This window comes from Kockovaella imperatae (genome assembly GCF_002102565.1).
Source record: "Kockovaella imperatae strain NRRL Y-17943 chromosome Unknown BD324scaffold_7, whole genome shotgun sequence".
NCBI lineage: Eukaryota > Fungi > Basidiomycota > Tremellomycetes > Tremellales > Cuniculitremaceae > Kockovaella > Kockovaella imperatae.
The window spans coordinates 149,943-162,657 of record NW_019028947.1 but is presented as its reverse complement, the minus strand read 5'-3'; the positions used below and the strand labels follow the sequence as shown (position 1 = coordinate 162,657).

The 12,715-nt window shown below is 52.3% G+C and overlaps 7 protein-coding genes across 7 annotated transcripts; 4 read left to right on the top strand and 3 right to left on the bottom strand.

Annotated features, from left to right (window-relative positions):
- Positions 1-338: 338 nt before the first annotated feature.
- Positions 339-907, top strand: BD324DRAFT_626646 (hypothetical protein). The gene has a single exon (XM_022015916.1). The coding sequence runs from the start codon at positions 376-378 to the stop codon at positions 814-816; it is 441 nt and encodes a 146-aa protein (XP_021870709.1). The 5' UTR covers positions 339-375; the 3' UTR covers positions 817-907.
- Position 908: 1 nt separating this feature from the next.
- Positions 909-3,794, top strand: BD324DRAFT_626645 (hypothetical protein). The gene is made up of 5 exons (XM_022015915.1): positions 909-1,697; positions 1,762-2,714; positions 2,776-2,950; positions 2,989-3,225; positions 3,274-3,794. The coding sequence occupies exons 1-5, from the start codon at positions 1,398-1,400 to the stop codon at positions 3,736-3,738; spliced, it is 2,130 nt and encodes a 709-aa protein (XP_021870708.1). The 5' UTR covers positions 909-1,397; the 3' UTR covers positions 3,739-3,794.
- Positions 3,795-4,845, bottom strand: BD324DRAFT_626643 (transcriptional regulator PAI 2-type). The gene has a single exon (XM_022015914.1). The coding sequence runs from the start codon at positions 4,570-4,572 to the stop codon at positions 3,844-3,846; it is 729 nt and encodes a 242-aa protein (XP_021870707.1). The 5' UTR covers positions 4,573-4,845; the 3' UTR covers positions 3,795-3,843.
- A 189-nt stretch (positions 4,846-5,034) lies between these two features.
- BD324DRAFT_681411 (hypothetical protein) lies at positions 5,035-7,414 on the bottom strand. Its single transcript, XM_022019119.1, has 8 exons — positions 6,521-7,414; positions 6,258-6,480; positions 5,966-6,195; positions 5,868-5,922; positions 5,803-5,827; positions 5,495-5,754; positions 5,351-5,448; positions 5,035-5,303 (listed from the first exon to the last, which is right to left on the bottom strand). Exons 1-8 carry the CDS (start codon positions 7,286-7,288, stop codon positions 5,223-5,225), a joined length of 1,740 nt encoding a protein of 579 aa, XP_021870706.1. The 5' UTR covers positions 7,289-7,414; the 3' UTR covers positions 5,035-5,222.
- A 90-nt stretch (positions 7,415-7,504) lies between these two features.
- BD324DRAFT_458477 (putative endoplasmic reticulum protein) lies at positions 7,505-8,488 on the top strand. Its single transcript, XM_022012837.1, has 7 exons — positions 7,505-7,599; positions 7,687-7,744; positions 7,792-7,880; positions 7,932-8,062; positions 8,122-8,236; positions 8,286-8,373; positions 8,415-8,488. The coding sequence occupies exons 1-7, from the start codon at positions 7,562-7,564 to the stop codon at positions 8,454-8,456; spliced, it is 561 nt and encodes a 186-aa protein (XP_021870705.1). The 5' UTR covers positions 7,505-7,561; the 3' UTR covers positions 8,457-8,488.
- Positions 8,489-10,864, bottom strand: BD324DRAFT_626637 (hypothetical protein). The gene is made up of 5 exons (XM_022015913.1): positions 10,396-10,864; positions 10,269-10,336; positions 10,119-10,230; positions 9,626-10,065; positions 8,489-9,563 (listed from the first exon to the last, which is right to left on the bottom strand). The coding sequence occupies exons 1-5, from the start codon at positions 10,796-10,798 to the stop codon at positions 8,520-8,522; spliced, it is 2,067 nt and encodes a 688-aa protein (XP_021870704.1). The 5' UTR covers positions 10,799-10,864; the 3' UTR covers positions 8,489-8,519.
- A 30-nt stretch (positions 10,865-10,894) lies between these two features.
- On the top strand, positions 10,895-12,692 carry BD324DRAFT_458590 (origin recognition complex subunit 5 C-terminus-domain-containing protein). The gene is made up of 4 exons (XM_022012838.1): positions 10,895-11,568; positions 11,622-12,196; positions 12,238-12,516; positions 12,556-12,692. The coding sequence occupies exons 1-4, from the start codon at positions 10,983-10,985 to the stop codon at positions 12,616-12,618; spliced, it is 1,503 nt and encodes a 500-aa protein (XP_021870703.1). The 5' UTR covers positions 10,895-10,982; the 3' UTR covers positions 12,619-12,692.
- Positions 12,693-12,715: the final 23 nt, after the last annotated feature.

The following is a 12,715-nucleotide window of genomic DNA, read 5'->3' as shown; positions in this document are numbered from 1 at the left end:
CCTTTGCAGATCGTGCTCGAGCTCCGAAGACGAATACGGCCCCATGGCTGAGCCCTTGGTCCGCCACAACCGGGACCTTGGAGGCAAAACATGATGCCTACATGGTAGGTCTGCCCAGCGAGCGCCTCGGTAACGGCCCGTCAGGAGTCTCCACTGGTGCGCAACCGAAAGAGATCCTTCTCGGAAGTTGGCGGCTTTCTGAACGACACATCACCTACGCCGGGTAGCCATCCTGCCCAAACTCAGCAGGAGGGTCAAGAGCTCGCTTTCGACGAGAAGCACTGGGAAACACCAAAGCTGGGAAACGATACTCTATATCATCGACCTGAAGAGACCTTCTCGGATGACAAGCACACACTGCTTCGCATCAAGTCGATGGGCACGTCCTTCTTTCCCACCACCTCGAATACTTCCAAGCAACCACAATCTGATCATGCGTACAAAACGCCTCCTCGACAGATGATGCAGCCCGCCAGCAAGCGATCAAGAACAATCGCCTACTCCTGTGGCAGGTGTGAAGATCTTCAAGAGGACCTCAACTCGATATGTCAAGCTCAAGACAGGGCAAAGCAGAAGCTCAAGACGGAGAAACAACTTCGAGTTCAAGCTGAAGAAAAGCTCAGAGATGTCGAAGCCAAGGCTCAAGACCTCAGCGACCAACTGGACGAGCTCAAGATCTCACTGCAGCAAGCGCAACTGCGATTAGCAAGAGTCAAGGAGTTGTGCGATGAGCATGTAGAGGAGCAAGCCAAGGGAGAGGAGGATGCGGATTTGGTGCCTTGTAGCGAGCATGAGGAGTCGCTTTCGCTCGACTGACGATGACGAACGCTTGGTACAGAGCGTGCGCTACGTACCTTTAAGAATCCATGCCATTCACGATACCATGTCTTACCTTTTGAGCTCCGCCACATCGCCGCAAGGTGGCGGGATTATTTTTCCAGCATCAGGAGCATTTGAGGTCTGCCGACGATGACTCACTTTGAGATCCTTCTCTTCCCTCCGATCATCTCTTTTGTAGTGAACAGTGCCCAGATACATGGCTTCGAGGGGTGTGTCAAGCCAAGTGACGAAGCAGCAGCTACAGTAGCAGTGGCGATCGCACAGTGAGACTTTTTCAGGCCCGCTGCTGGACGTGGTGATCATCGATCCCTTGCATCAGCATCGCAGGCATAGTAGGAGTTCGACAACAGACGCCTGACTTGCTTCATCTGTCTCTGATTAATCATTGCTGTTTGCTCTGACCGAGAATAGCTCTCTCATCGTGTCCTGCCGCTGGTCACGAGCGGACTAAAGCACGTCGCTGGCTCGAACTCTTTGCCGTTTCAACCCTTTGTACCCATTTTGACTATCATGCGACACAACTAAATACAACTCTTCTGTCTCTCCTTCGTCTCGCCATGTCATACCCGGGCTATCAACCGCCCTATCAGGGCCAACCGCCACCTTCTGCTCCCCCTCAACAACCTTTTTACGGTCGACATCCTCCACCCAATCCCCAAGTACTCACACCGAGTTATTCAGGCACTCAAACGGTTGAGCAATTCAGGATGGAATATGCAGGTCGATTGAGCACACTCACGTTCAATTCCCGTCCTATCATTCAAGATCTCTCCATTCTAGCCATGCAAGAACGTGATCGGAGGGATTGGGCCAAGATGAACGTGGTTGTTCAAGAAATTGAGGCTGCAGTTCAGAGGGTGAGCAGGTGGTATCCGAAATACTGACATCGCATCGACGTGACTGATGCGAACATCCTCTCAGGCGCCACCGCATGCCAAACTTCCCGTGCTTTACCTTGTAGATTCAATCTCGAAGAATGTAGGAGCCCCATTTACAACTCAACTCTTGCCACACGTCATGCCTCGCATGTTTGTCGCTGCTTACCGCGAAGTGGATGGGGTGACCAGATCCAAGATGGAGGAAATGGTTGCGCTTTGGCGCACTAGTGGACCAGATGGAAGTGATCTGTACGGACGAGAAGTCAGAGAAGCCGTAGAGAGGGATCTCTTTGGTTCCGGTGGCGTCAGCTCACGAGGCCCATATCCGACTCGAGAACGAGTCTTGCAGACTCTCCATGCGACGTTGGAGATGAAGCATCGGGAGATCACTGCTCGTCCATGGGACCCGGAACCCAGCAGACAAACGGAGACTCTCAAAAAGATTTTGATGATGATCACTACTTCTTCGGTTCATCCACAACAATTGGGACAAATCATGGAGACTTTACAAGCCATGGTCCCACCTGGACAATCTGCTCCGGTCTCTGAACCTCCACCACCATCACGGTACGCTCCTCCGGTGACAGCTTGGCTGCCGCCGACTTCCACTCACTATCCTCCACCGCCTGCCGGCCCGCCTAGCAATCCAAGTATGCCGCCCTTTCCTCCTCAGCTTCCTCGTGACCAATATGGTGTTCCTCTGGCACCTACGATGGGCACTCCCCAGCTACCTGTGCCCACTCCTGATCACCACCAGCGCTCGCTGACTCCTCAGCCGGGTCCAGCGAGCTCCGCTGCAGCTCCTGCATTCATACCGGAGAACGTCGCTGCATTGATCCGGAATCTCAATACTGCCGGCATCGCCGGTCTTGGCAGTGCTCCCCGGACTCCCGAGAGCGAGCCAATGAATCTGGGGAAACCGAAATCGAGTCTCAATAGCTACGAAGAAATGATCCTCAACCTAGATGTCAGGCTTGAATCGTTGGACTTGAACAAGTGTGTATTGACTAACAAAAGTGCTACTTCCATTCACTGACATGCTCCTTCCGTATCTTAGGATGATCTCTTTGCCGGTTTCTCATCTGCCTCAGCGTTGCACACAGTGTGGTATGCGTTTTTCCGATGCAGACGGAGCTATGCAAGCACACTTGGATTGGCATTTCAGGCGAAATAGAAAGCAGCGGGAATCGGAGGGTCGAGGAGCCCATCGAAGATGGCTGCCTCGAGGCGAGGTGAGCTTTGAACCGTTTGACACGAGCTGACTGAGCAGGAATGGATTCAGCAATCCGTCATCACGGTCGAAGCTGGACCATCAACGTCAAACGAAAAGTCTTCAAAATTGACAGCCGAACGTATTGCGCAGCTGAAGAAGAAACGAGTGAAAGTGCCCTCTAATTCAGATATCGCGGCTCGTCCCTGTCCGATCTGCAAGGAGCTTTTCAAAGCTGAATGGAGCGAAGAGGATGAAGAATGGGTCTGGCGCAATGCGATTGATATCAACGAAAAGGTCAGTCTTTGCGCTCTTTAGTGTTTGTTCCAAGCTGACACAGTGTAGCGGACTTCTGGTGATCCACAGATTTACCATGCAACTTGTCGAGCGGAACAGATGGCAGCTCGCGTCGCGAATAGGCTTCTGAAAGACGGAGATGGTCGTCGCACGAATAGCAAGAGTCCACGCCTGACTCCCGGTGTCGAAAGCAAAGTCGAAGGGTCTAGATTCGGCCACGATATCAAAGTTGAGCATCAACTGGCAGAAGATTCTCAACAGATCAATGGTAAACGGAAAGCAGAGGAGGAATCGACAGACTCTAAACGGGTCAAAGTGGAGCCTGGTTCAGAAGCCGCAGTGGAGGAGGTACCGGCGAAGGATGTCGGATCGATAGGAATCGACGATGGACAACAAGCTGAGAAGCTTGGGCCGAACCAAACGGTCGACCCACCGCAGTTGTCGGCCCAGGTAGTTGAATCTACCGCAGGTGATTCTGCTTCCAGTGCGGCCGTTGCCACCCAGTCAGCTTGAAGACCTAGCCAGTATGTACCCATAGTCATTAGAAGCAACGTTTGTATAGGGAGAACAACCTTCCATGCATAGCAGTACATCGAACGAGATCCTCGCATCACATGCTCAACTATTGATTGTCCGTTCTTTCCCACAGCCAGCTATCATACTGGCCAGTCTATCTCCCTGCACCGTGCCTAGACTTTTGAATCCTTCCACGACTCCATGCCAATCCCCATCTTCTCGCTCTTGTGACAACTTGAACCGTCCTTCCATCCTTGTGACCTGTATCTCGATTCCGATGACCGCTTTGCGCCTCAAGGCAAGATACTGCTCCGGTGCATCCGACAACTTCCATTTGTCCCCCGGGACGGTGTCTTCACCCCATGCGTTGAGATCCAGCATTTGCTGATGGATGAACTCGTCTGACTCTCGCGTCGAAGCCTGATGGACCTTGAGCTTGCCGTACACTTGGACAGCTGCGTAATCCCAGGTCGGTACGACTTTCCCAGAAGTAGGCTTTGTACTCGTGTAGAATCGAGGTGTGACGTACCCGTTGACGGGCGCATTGAAAATGATCAAGACTTCCTCATCCAGCTCATCCCTTCCAATGGACCGCACGAGATCGAGAATACTTTTCGACTGAGGATTCGCTCTGGCTATGTGACCTCTCAGGCGACCGGCCGAAGAGGATTCTGGATCAGCATGATCCAGGATGAAAGGGATGTGCGAGATTTGCAGAGTCGCATGTTCAGGATGAGGGATGGAAGTGGTGAATAGTCCGAGAGGATTGTCGCGAATGAATCGCTCGAGCGTCGGGATGTCAAGAACGGCATGTTCGTGGCGCAAGTGCATGATGCAGAGTGCGAGCTCGGGTACAATTATAGGCAGGGAGTGTTGAAAGCGGCTCGATTCTCTGGGCAGATATCCAATACGACTCGCTCCGTGACGTGCCTCAGCTTACTGAAATGGTCTGCGCGGTAAATGAACACTTCGTCTCGCAGCGCTATAGCGTGATGATTAGGGATATCGTGATCGAACGGCCGACAGAGTCTGAGATGGTCTGGCAATGCCTCAATCTCACGTCCGGACTGCCGATCCAAGCTCTCTTAATTAGAGTACCGACTGGTGAATAACCCTGCCGCCGTTGGGCCTTCGGCTCTTCCGCATGTCCTGAATTATTTGCCGTCGCTTAGATCAGCTTATTAGCGCGTAAGTGCCGACCCCCGACAAGCAGACGGATACCGGATGCAAGACAGGCTTTGTCAAGGCGCCAGAGGCTCCTAATACTGAGAGACCTCTTATGACCTGATTTGGCTTCAACTAGGGATTGACATCTCTCAATGCGAACACAGCTGGTCCGTTCTAAAGTACTCTGCACCCAATACTATTTTTGCCTCTGATTTACATACAAGCGCTTCTCCTTCCTATCAAAAGACTGAAGAGAGCACTGCATCGGCGATACGCGGGGATGCGCTAGCACAGCGATGCCATCATCAAATGACTCAGTCTCTCCACCCTTCCGAATTCTTGATGAGTTTGTAGATGAATCTTGTAGTATTGAGATGGCCGTCCAAAGGCATTCTCTGTGAGGTATCAGATACCGCCCTGATGCACTGGGCTTAATGCTCACCTCGTCCACGGTGTGGACATGGAAGTCGCTCATGACAGATGGGGTGAATCGGTAGAGATTCGTGGTGAGATTCCACATCATGCGGGTATCGGTATTGGCTGGGTTTCGATGAGCTGAGGAAGAACGAAGTGAATCCGAACTCACCGTACATCCCGGTCGGGGTAATCAAAGTATCTTTTCCAAATACCGCTTTCGTCGTACCTCCCATCAGCTCAAAGCTCGGATCCTCAGCCGAGGTGATCGGAGCGGGCTCCAGGCGGCCTCTGCCATCGAGCTCGAGACTGACATGGCGAATTGATGATTTCCTCGAATTGTCAAAGGGGGAAAAGGTGTAATTCAACGAATCCACAACCGGTTTGATGATCTCCACCAGGTGCTCAAGTGTCTCGTCAACTGATGAGGTGCTATTGCACAGTCAGAGAGGGCTCTTGACGCACGACTGATCAACCTACAACGAAATCCGAGAATTGACCTGGGCTAAGGGGATGAGCCGTGTGCATCACATGTGATAACTCACCTTCGACATATTCTGGCAAAGCGTTGATCTTGACACCACCGCCAATGATATCGATCTTCGAGATATGGTCAGGATTGTCACAAGGTAGAACGCCCCACCGCTTGTGTAGTAGCCAAGTAACTATTCATGATCCGGTCACCTCCAGCCAGATCCCGAGCCATTTTGTCCCACTTCTTGGGATTCTTGAGGTCCTTCTTCAGCTTTGATGGAGCATCCGGGGCTAGATCAGCAAGACACGAGAGGTGCTTGATGAAGGGTCCCATTGGGTTCAACTCAGGTCGGAACGGGTGTGCTTCCAAAGCGGTGAGGATGAGAGACATGACTCCGACTGGGTAGATCCAAGTCAGCAAGCAAAATCTAAATCACGACAAAGACTTTGCTTGAACTCACTACCGGTGTGTTCCGGTGGGACACTGGAATGACCCCCTGGATTTTCGACTCTGATGACCACGTTGATCGCTCCTTTCTCGGCCATGCCGAAAGATGCCACACTGGCCCCATACTCAGTTGAGATGCCTGAAAATCCTTCGTCCAGAGCGAAAGCGATGGAATTAGGGCCATAACGATCTTGCATGACCTTTGATATCGATTGTGCCCCACGGAAACCGCCAACCTGGGTTGCCGCTCAGCTTTTGCGAAAGGGAGTGACACACCTCTTCATCAAACCCATTCGCAATCAGAATGGTCCGCTCTGGCTTGTAGCCTTCTTGCACAAGCCTCTCCACAGCGTTGAAAGTGCCTAGTAGCTGGTTCTTGCAGTCGCTTGAACCTCTTCCCCAGATCCACTTGCCTGGTGTGTCAGGCAGGACATCAGACTCGATCCTCCCTGACCAAGGCTCAAAAGTCCACTGGTCCAGCGTGGCGGGTAGAACGGGTACCGTGTCGGTATGAGCCATCAACAGGATAGGTTTTAGCTTGGAATCCGTACCCTCCCAGGTGAACAAGTGTCCATGGGTGTTGACGTATTCGTGCTTGAGGGGCGCTTTGAAGAGGTTTGGGTATTCGGATTCCAGCCATTCAGACAACTTGTAGTGCTTATCGAAGGCAGAGTCGGAAGCGTCCATCGGCATGTTATCGAAAGAAACGGTGTCTATCTGTACAGCTTTGGAAAGTCGCTTCGAGGCGAGTTCAATGAAAGCGTCGTCGGTCATTGGATTCCAGTCGGATCCCTTGTCCAAGAGTGGAGGTTGAGGAGGGCATTTGGCAGCGGTCAGATCGGATACTGAATACTTCGTGCTCGGTTCTTTATTGAGAGCCTCAGAGACACCTGGGATCGATATCCAGCTTATTTTAGGTAGGCTATTCCCCAAGAGGAACACCACCGCGGCCAGGAGAACAGTAGATGAAAGACCCAGTCCACCTCGCTGTCGAATCGGTGTGCGATCCGGGAGATTATGATACGAAGGATGTTTTTCCGCCATGGCGCTCCAGAATCCTCAACCTACGAAATGGCACTACTGTATTTGAACTTGAAGAACTGAAGTTATCAGCCGACTCTGTTGTTAGCTAGCTAGCTGTATGAACGTCATGAAACGGCTGGACGATCCGAAAACATAATCGGCAGTCTCCGAAGATGGAAGTCTGACCACATGATATAGACACCACTTCGGCGGCGAGGTCCGACATATGTTCGACAACGAGCTCCTCAAGTACTTCTTACCCCAAGCACTATCATACCTCGCTCAAGAAGCAAGATGTATCGTTTGGACTACACCTTGAATAATCCCAATAAGTGAGTCGCATGCGTCAGCTCCGATTGAGCAGCCAACACGCTGCCCATGATGATCTACGATGTGAAGCTGACCTGCCATGCCCTCAGGGGGTCTATACCTGATCCGCCGGGTTTCCTCAAGGCTCGTTCAAAGGAGACGGTAGCCGTGAGCTGATCTTCATACGTACTGTGAATCTCGCTGACTATGTGTAGATTGATGCACCGACGACTGATGTGATCGCGAAACGCACCAAGAAAGCTACAGAGCTGAAAATGAAGCGAGCTTGGGATTTGGCCATTGGGTAGGTTGTTCCAGTGAGATCTCACAAATCTCCACTGATGCCCCTCGCCAGACCCGCCAAATCGCTACCTATGCAAGCTGTCATGCTTTACTTCTCGGGAAGTGGTATTCAGATCTTCTCCCTTGGCATGATCTTCATGCTGTTGACCGGACCAATTGGAGCGATTTTCAATATTTTGAAGAGTGCGTCAAAGTCGTATTGGCATGAGAGCTCTCGCTGAAGGAACCCTGCGCATGTACAGCTTTCGAGCAGTTTCGCCCCACGCCCTTGCCTCGTAAAGATGGAACCATCGGAAGTCCTTCGTATATGCCACTAATCCTTCCCATGCTCGCCTTTGTTGGATGTCAAGGCTTGCTGTGAGTAGAAAGCTCGTTGACGGAATTTCAACCCACGCGTTTCTCTCAGGTTCAGCCTGGGCCTATATAAATGCTCTACAATGGGGGTCTTACCTACAGGCACAGGTGATTGGTTGCAATTTGAAACGCGAAATGAGGTGAGCTACCCCAGTAGATCCGACCTTAACCCTGTCTCTAGCCGCCAGAATGGTCCGCAGCGAGAGCGTCTTCACTAGGATAGCAGGATGATGCTTATGCAAATGAGACCAGACTTTCTATGGCTACAGTACATCCTTGTCACTGACTACCGAACGACGGGACTTGATCCGTGCGATAAACTGACCGATCTGGAATCTGCTTGGCTGGGATATACCATTGATGCCGGATCGCGATACTCTGCAACCCGCTCGTAGAATAGCATGAAGACAGCAGCACCAGCTCCTTCAAGAGCCTCTGCTCCTACCTCTTCCACCTCATCGTCGCTGACGTTGAGCCAACCTTTGCCCGGTATGGCTGGTTCCCTCACCTGTCCAAGGTATATACAGTCCTGACAGACGCAGCCATCGGGACACGACTTGCGAGCTTTGCTCGGCTGACCGTAGTCCACCTCGTTACCAGGAACTGGGACAGGTTTGCGTCGAATACAGACAAAGTGTCCCGATGACGACGTATAACCGTAGTGTAGAATGACACTTTCTAGTCGATAAAGAACTCTTGGGACCGTTTCTGTGGGTTGGAGTCCAGCTGCGAGAAGAGATCGGATATCTGAACGCTCCTCCCACACACCTCTGGCGGTGAATCGAGTCATGTCAAGAATGAGCGGAATTGCGACCCTGGCAGCCTTCTTTACCATGTGACCATACGGGGATATCCCAGATCGAGCAACGTGCAGTCTGAGTGAACGAGGCGGACGGGTGATGACAGTCTGGCGGACAGAATCGGCGTTCACAGTCTTCCACTTGATAGGGAGAGGAGCAGTGGGTAGGGATTCGGGCAGTGATGGGAGCGTGGCCTCTCCAAATCCAGCAGTCGAACCTGTCTGGACCATCTGCTCTAACCTAGCTCCAATCTTCTTGGCTTCTTTAGCCTTCCGTTTCCTCCTATCGGACATGTCGGCTGATGCCTCGGAATCCGGCATGTGCTCCAACGCAGAGAAAGATCCGGATGCGGTGTGGACAGTATCAGCATGACCATTGAGATGTGCCTTATTTGGCGGGAGCGCCAGACGAGCCGCTTCTGAACGATAAAATTCGAGGGTCTCTTGGAGAGAGCAGAATTCGCAAGTAACTCCACTCAGCAATTCGGGGGCGAGATATTCTGCCACACAAGAATCTAGCGTGACATGACCCTTAAAGGATGCTTCAGCTCGCCGAACTTGCAGCTGTGATCTCCGTTAGATCCGGGACACACCTGAAGCGGGATCGGCAGTTCCATTCCACCGAGCGTGTCCATTCTCACTTCGCCTTTCCATCCGCATCGGCGGCAAACCCTTCGTCGGGCTATCAGACCCTCCCAAGGTTGAGCTAGACCTCGGGCTCTCTTCCGTTTCTGCTTAATACCATCCTCCAATTGCGCGCTAAGGGGCCGTGAAATGGGCATTCTCTCACCCTTGTTGTAGCAATACGCCTGCAAGGAAAGCAGGTCGGCAAAGCCTCGCAGCTTGAGCACTTCCGCTGCGACCTTGAGCGATTCGTCCGATATAGCTTCGGCAAGGACAACGAAGAGCTCGTGAGCGTCTTGCTGTTCTCTTGTTGCAAGCAGACGACGGATCTGAGGGAGTGGTTGCAACGCGGCAATGAGATTGTGGGGTTTGAGTGCTCGAGGCGGCGAGGAGTGGGGAGTGTTGAGATCTACATGGATTTCCGTGTCAGCTGGTAGACGACGTTGAGCATCACTATCTCACCTGTCAGGACGTCCGTGAGAGCGTCAGTCACTGGGGTGGGGAGATCAGCCTCAACGGCCAACGTGGTAATTCGCTCCAGATGTGAAATCAGAGATGTGACTGAAGCTAGAGACTACAAACATGAGCTTGAATGATCGGCACTGAGCTCGCCTGCAACACCGAATTCATGTAGCATAAGACACCGCTCAGATTCACCATGCCAGGGTAGTATTGTAGATCTGCGGGACATGAGGTTAGTCACGGGCACCTGGGAGCGCCCGAGTCCGATGAAACTCACCTCCAACAGGTCCATCTTTTCTCCTCCTCCTCTTGACTTTCTTGCTGGGTCCTTCATCGCTACGTTGAACAAGAGCAATGGATTCCGGCAGATTGGCGGCCGGAGACCAGAGGTTACTCAAGCCTAGGACCATAATGCCGAACCACTCAAGGAGAAGCGACACAGAGATGCCAGAGAAGGCAGTGCACAGAAGACGATAGCAGTAAATGATTCGGCCAGGCAAAGATGGCGCGAGAGTGTGTGTGTCTCGAGCAAAAGTTGATTCCACAAGTACAGATGTCGACTCGTCACTATCAGAATCGCTCGCCAGTTCTGATATGTCTTGATTTGCTGATGCTGTGATGGTCTCCTGCTGTTTTTGATGCGCCGGACGTTTACGTCGTCCACCCTTGCGGCGTCTCATGCCATCCAATCAACGCGAGCACACGGGTGAAAGGAGTGACCTGGGGAGAGATGACTTGGTACAGTGTCAAAAGGAAAGCCAAAACCGATTTGTCGGGTGTCCGAAAAGTCAAAGCCGGGCAGCTCACGTTGTACATTTTGACCTTTGACCTGTTCGTACTGACTGGGCAGTGACGGTAGATGGCATGATGACCGAGGAGCTCCGGACTCTTCTTTCTCATCCTCACGCCCCGCCTTTTGTCTTTCTGCACCACCCGCATCACCCCGTCACCTCGCTTAGACCAGATCTACCGGCCAGGTGCACAATATTGCATCTAGACCTGGTTGAGCATTTCAACGCGCGTATCTTCTATTCTTCAGCGGTCAGGCAGCTGGACCCAGGACAAACCGGAGACATCAGTAGCTGGGACGGGTTTGTGCAGGAGCTTTCAGGCGCATGGCACCGGCGCCAAGGCTCCCGCACCCTCACAAATGGCACCTCGAAAACTGTTGACAGGAAAGGCAAAAGCAAGGCCGAACAGCCCAGTGGAGAGCTGGTGAATGGACACGCGGAGGAGGAAGACGGCCAGATAGTCCTAATCATTTGCCATGCGGAAAAGCTTCGCTCAGTCCTTGGCTCTCATTGGCCGGTCGTTACTCGACTCCCCGAGCTCGTTAGCATTCCAGTCACAGTAGTTCTCCTGTCAGCTATTCCATGGGATGAGCTTCGTTCACCCAAGGGGGATACGCCAGAGCCCTTGCATCTGTACCTGCCAGGTAGCAGTCGTGAAGGCGAGCTGGAGACCTGAGGAACGATGGAACCACTGCTGACCTTGTTGCCGTAGATCTGATCCGCTCATTGACATCGAGGTCGAAACATCCCCTCTTTCCTCGCTTTCTGGACCTGTTAATGGCTACGCTTCTTCCTATGCTCTCTTCTCCGATGCAAGACCTGGGATATCTGGCTGAGCCTCTATGGAAGATATACACCTCTTCGCTTCCACCACACGCGGAACAATTGATGTTGGACATACCGTACGACGATCCCAATAATCCACCTCCACCTCTTCAGGTCACAGTCCGACTACTGACGGATCTCAAGCATCAGATGACAATTCCCATAGCGGCAGCCTGCGAAGATCTATTGACTGGTCAACTAGGACGTGACGACTTCGTGCAGAGCATGCTGGCTCGGAATCAACAGATCAGATCTCCAAGCGGTCGGCAAGTGGTCAATTCCAGCGATTCACAAGAATTGTCTGTCGCTGCTAAATTTGTTCTTGTGGCCGCTTATTGCGCAAGTTACAACCCAAGCAAGAGTGATGTCCGTCTCTTCGGGAGAGGAACCGGTCCGGATGGGAAACGGCGGCGAGGTGGAGGAACTAGGCGCGCAGGATATGGCAGAACACGTGTTGGCAAGGTGACTATACGCTCCGCTTTTGAAGGCTGAGGTTTGTCCAGATACCACAGCGTCTTTTGGGCCCAAAGCCGTTCCCACTGGATCGCATGCTTGCAATGTTCGCGTCTTTGTATGCTGAGCATGCGACTCGACCACCGGATCTAGAACCTGCATTTGGAGATTGGGACACAGAAGACTTGGACGCAGAGATGGACTGGCTGCCATCTGTCGATAGATCACGCAATCGTGAACAAGCTCGAAGACGGCGAGAACAAGAACGAGAAGAGCTTTGGGAGGACGAAGTGGATCATTTGACAATGTCCGTCAAGATGTGGTCGATGGTGAGTCCGCGGCGCCGTCCGAATTCCTATGGTTGATAGAGTCGTTCTGCAGATCGCTCAGCTCGAAACACAAGGCGTCTTGCGCCGCATATCACCTGTTGATAGGCTGGACAATATCATGCTTCGCTGCGAAATGGACTACGAGACCACGAAGTCTCTAGCTAAGGATCTCAAAATAACTTTAGATGAGTATTTGTAT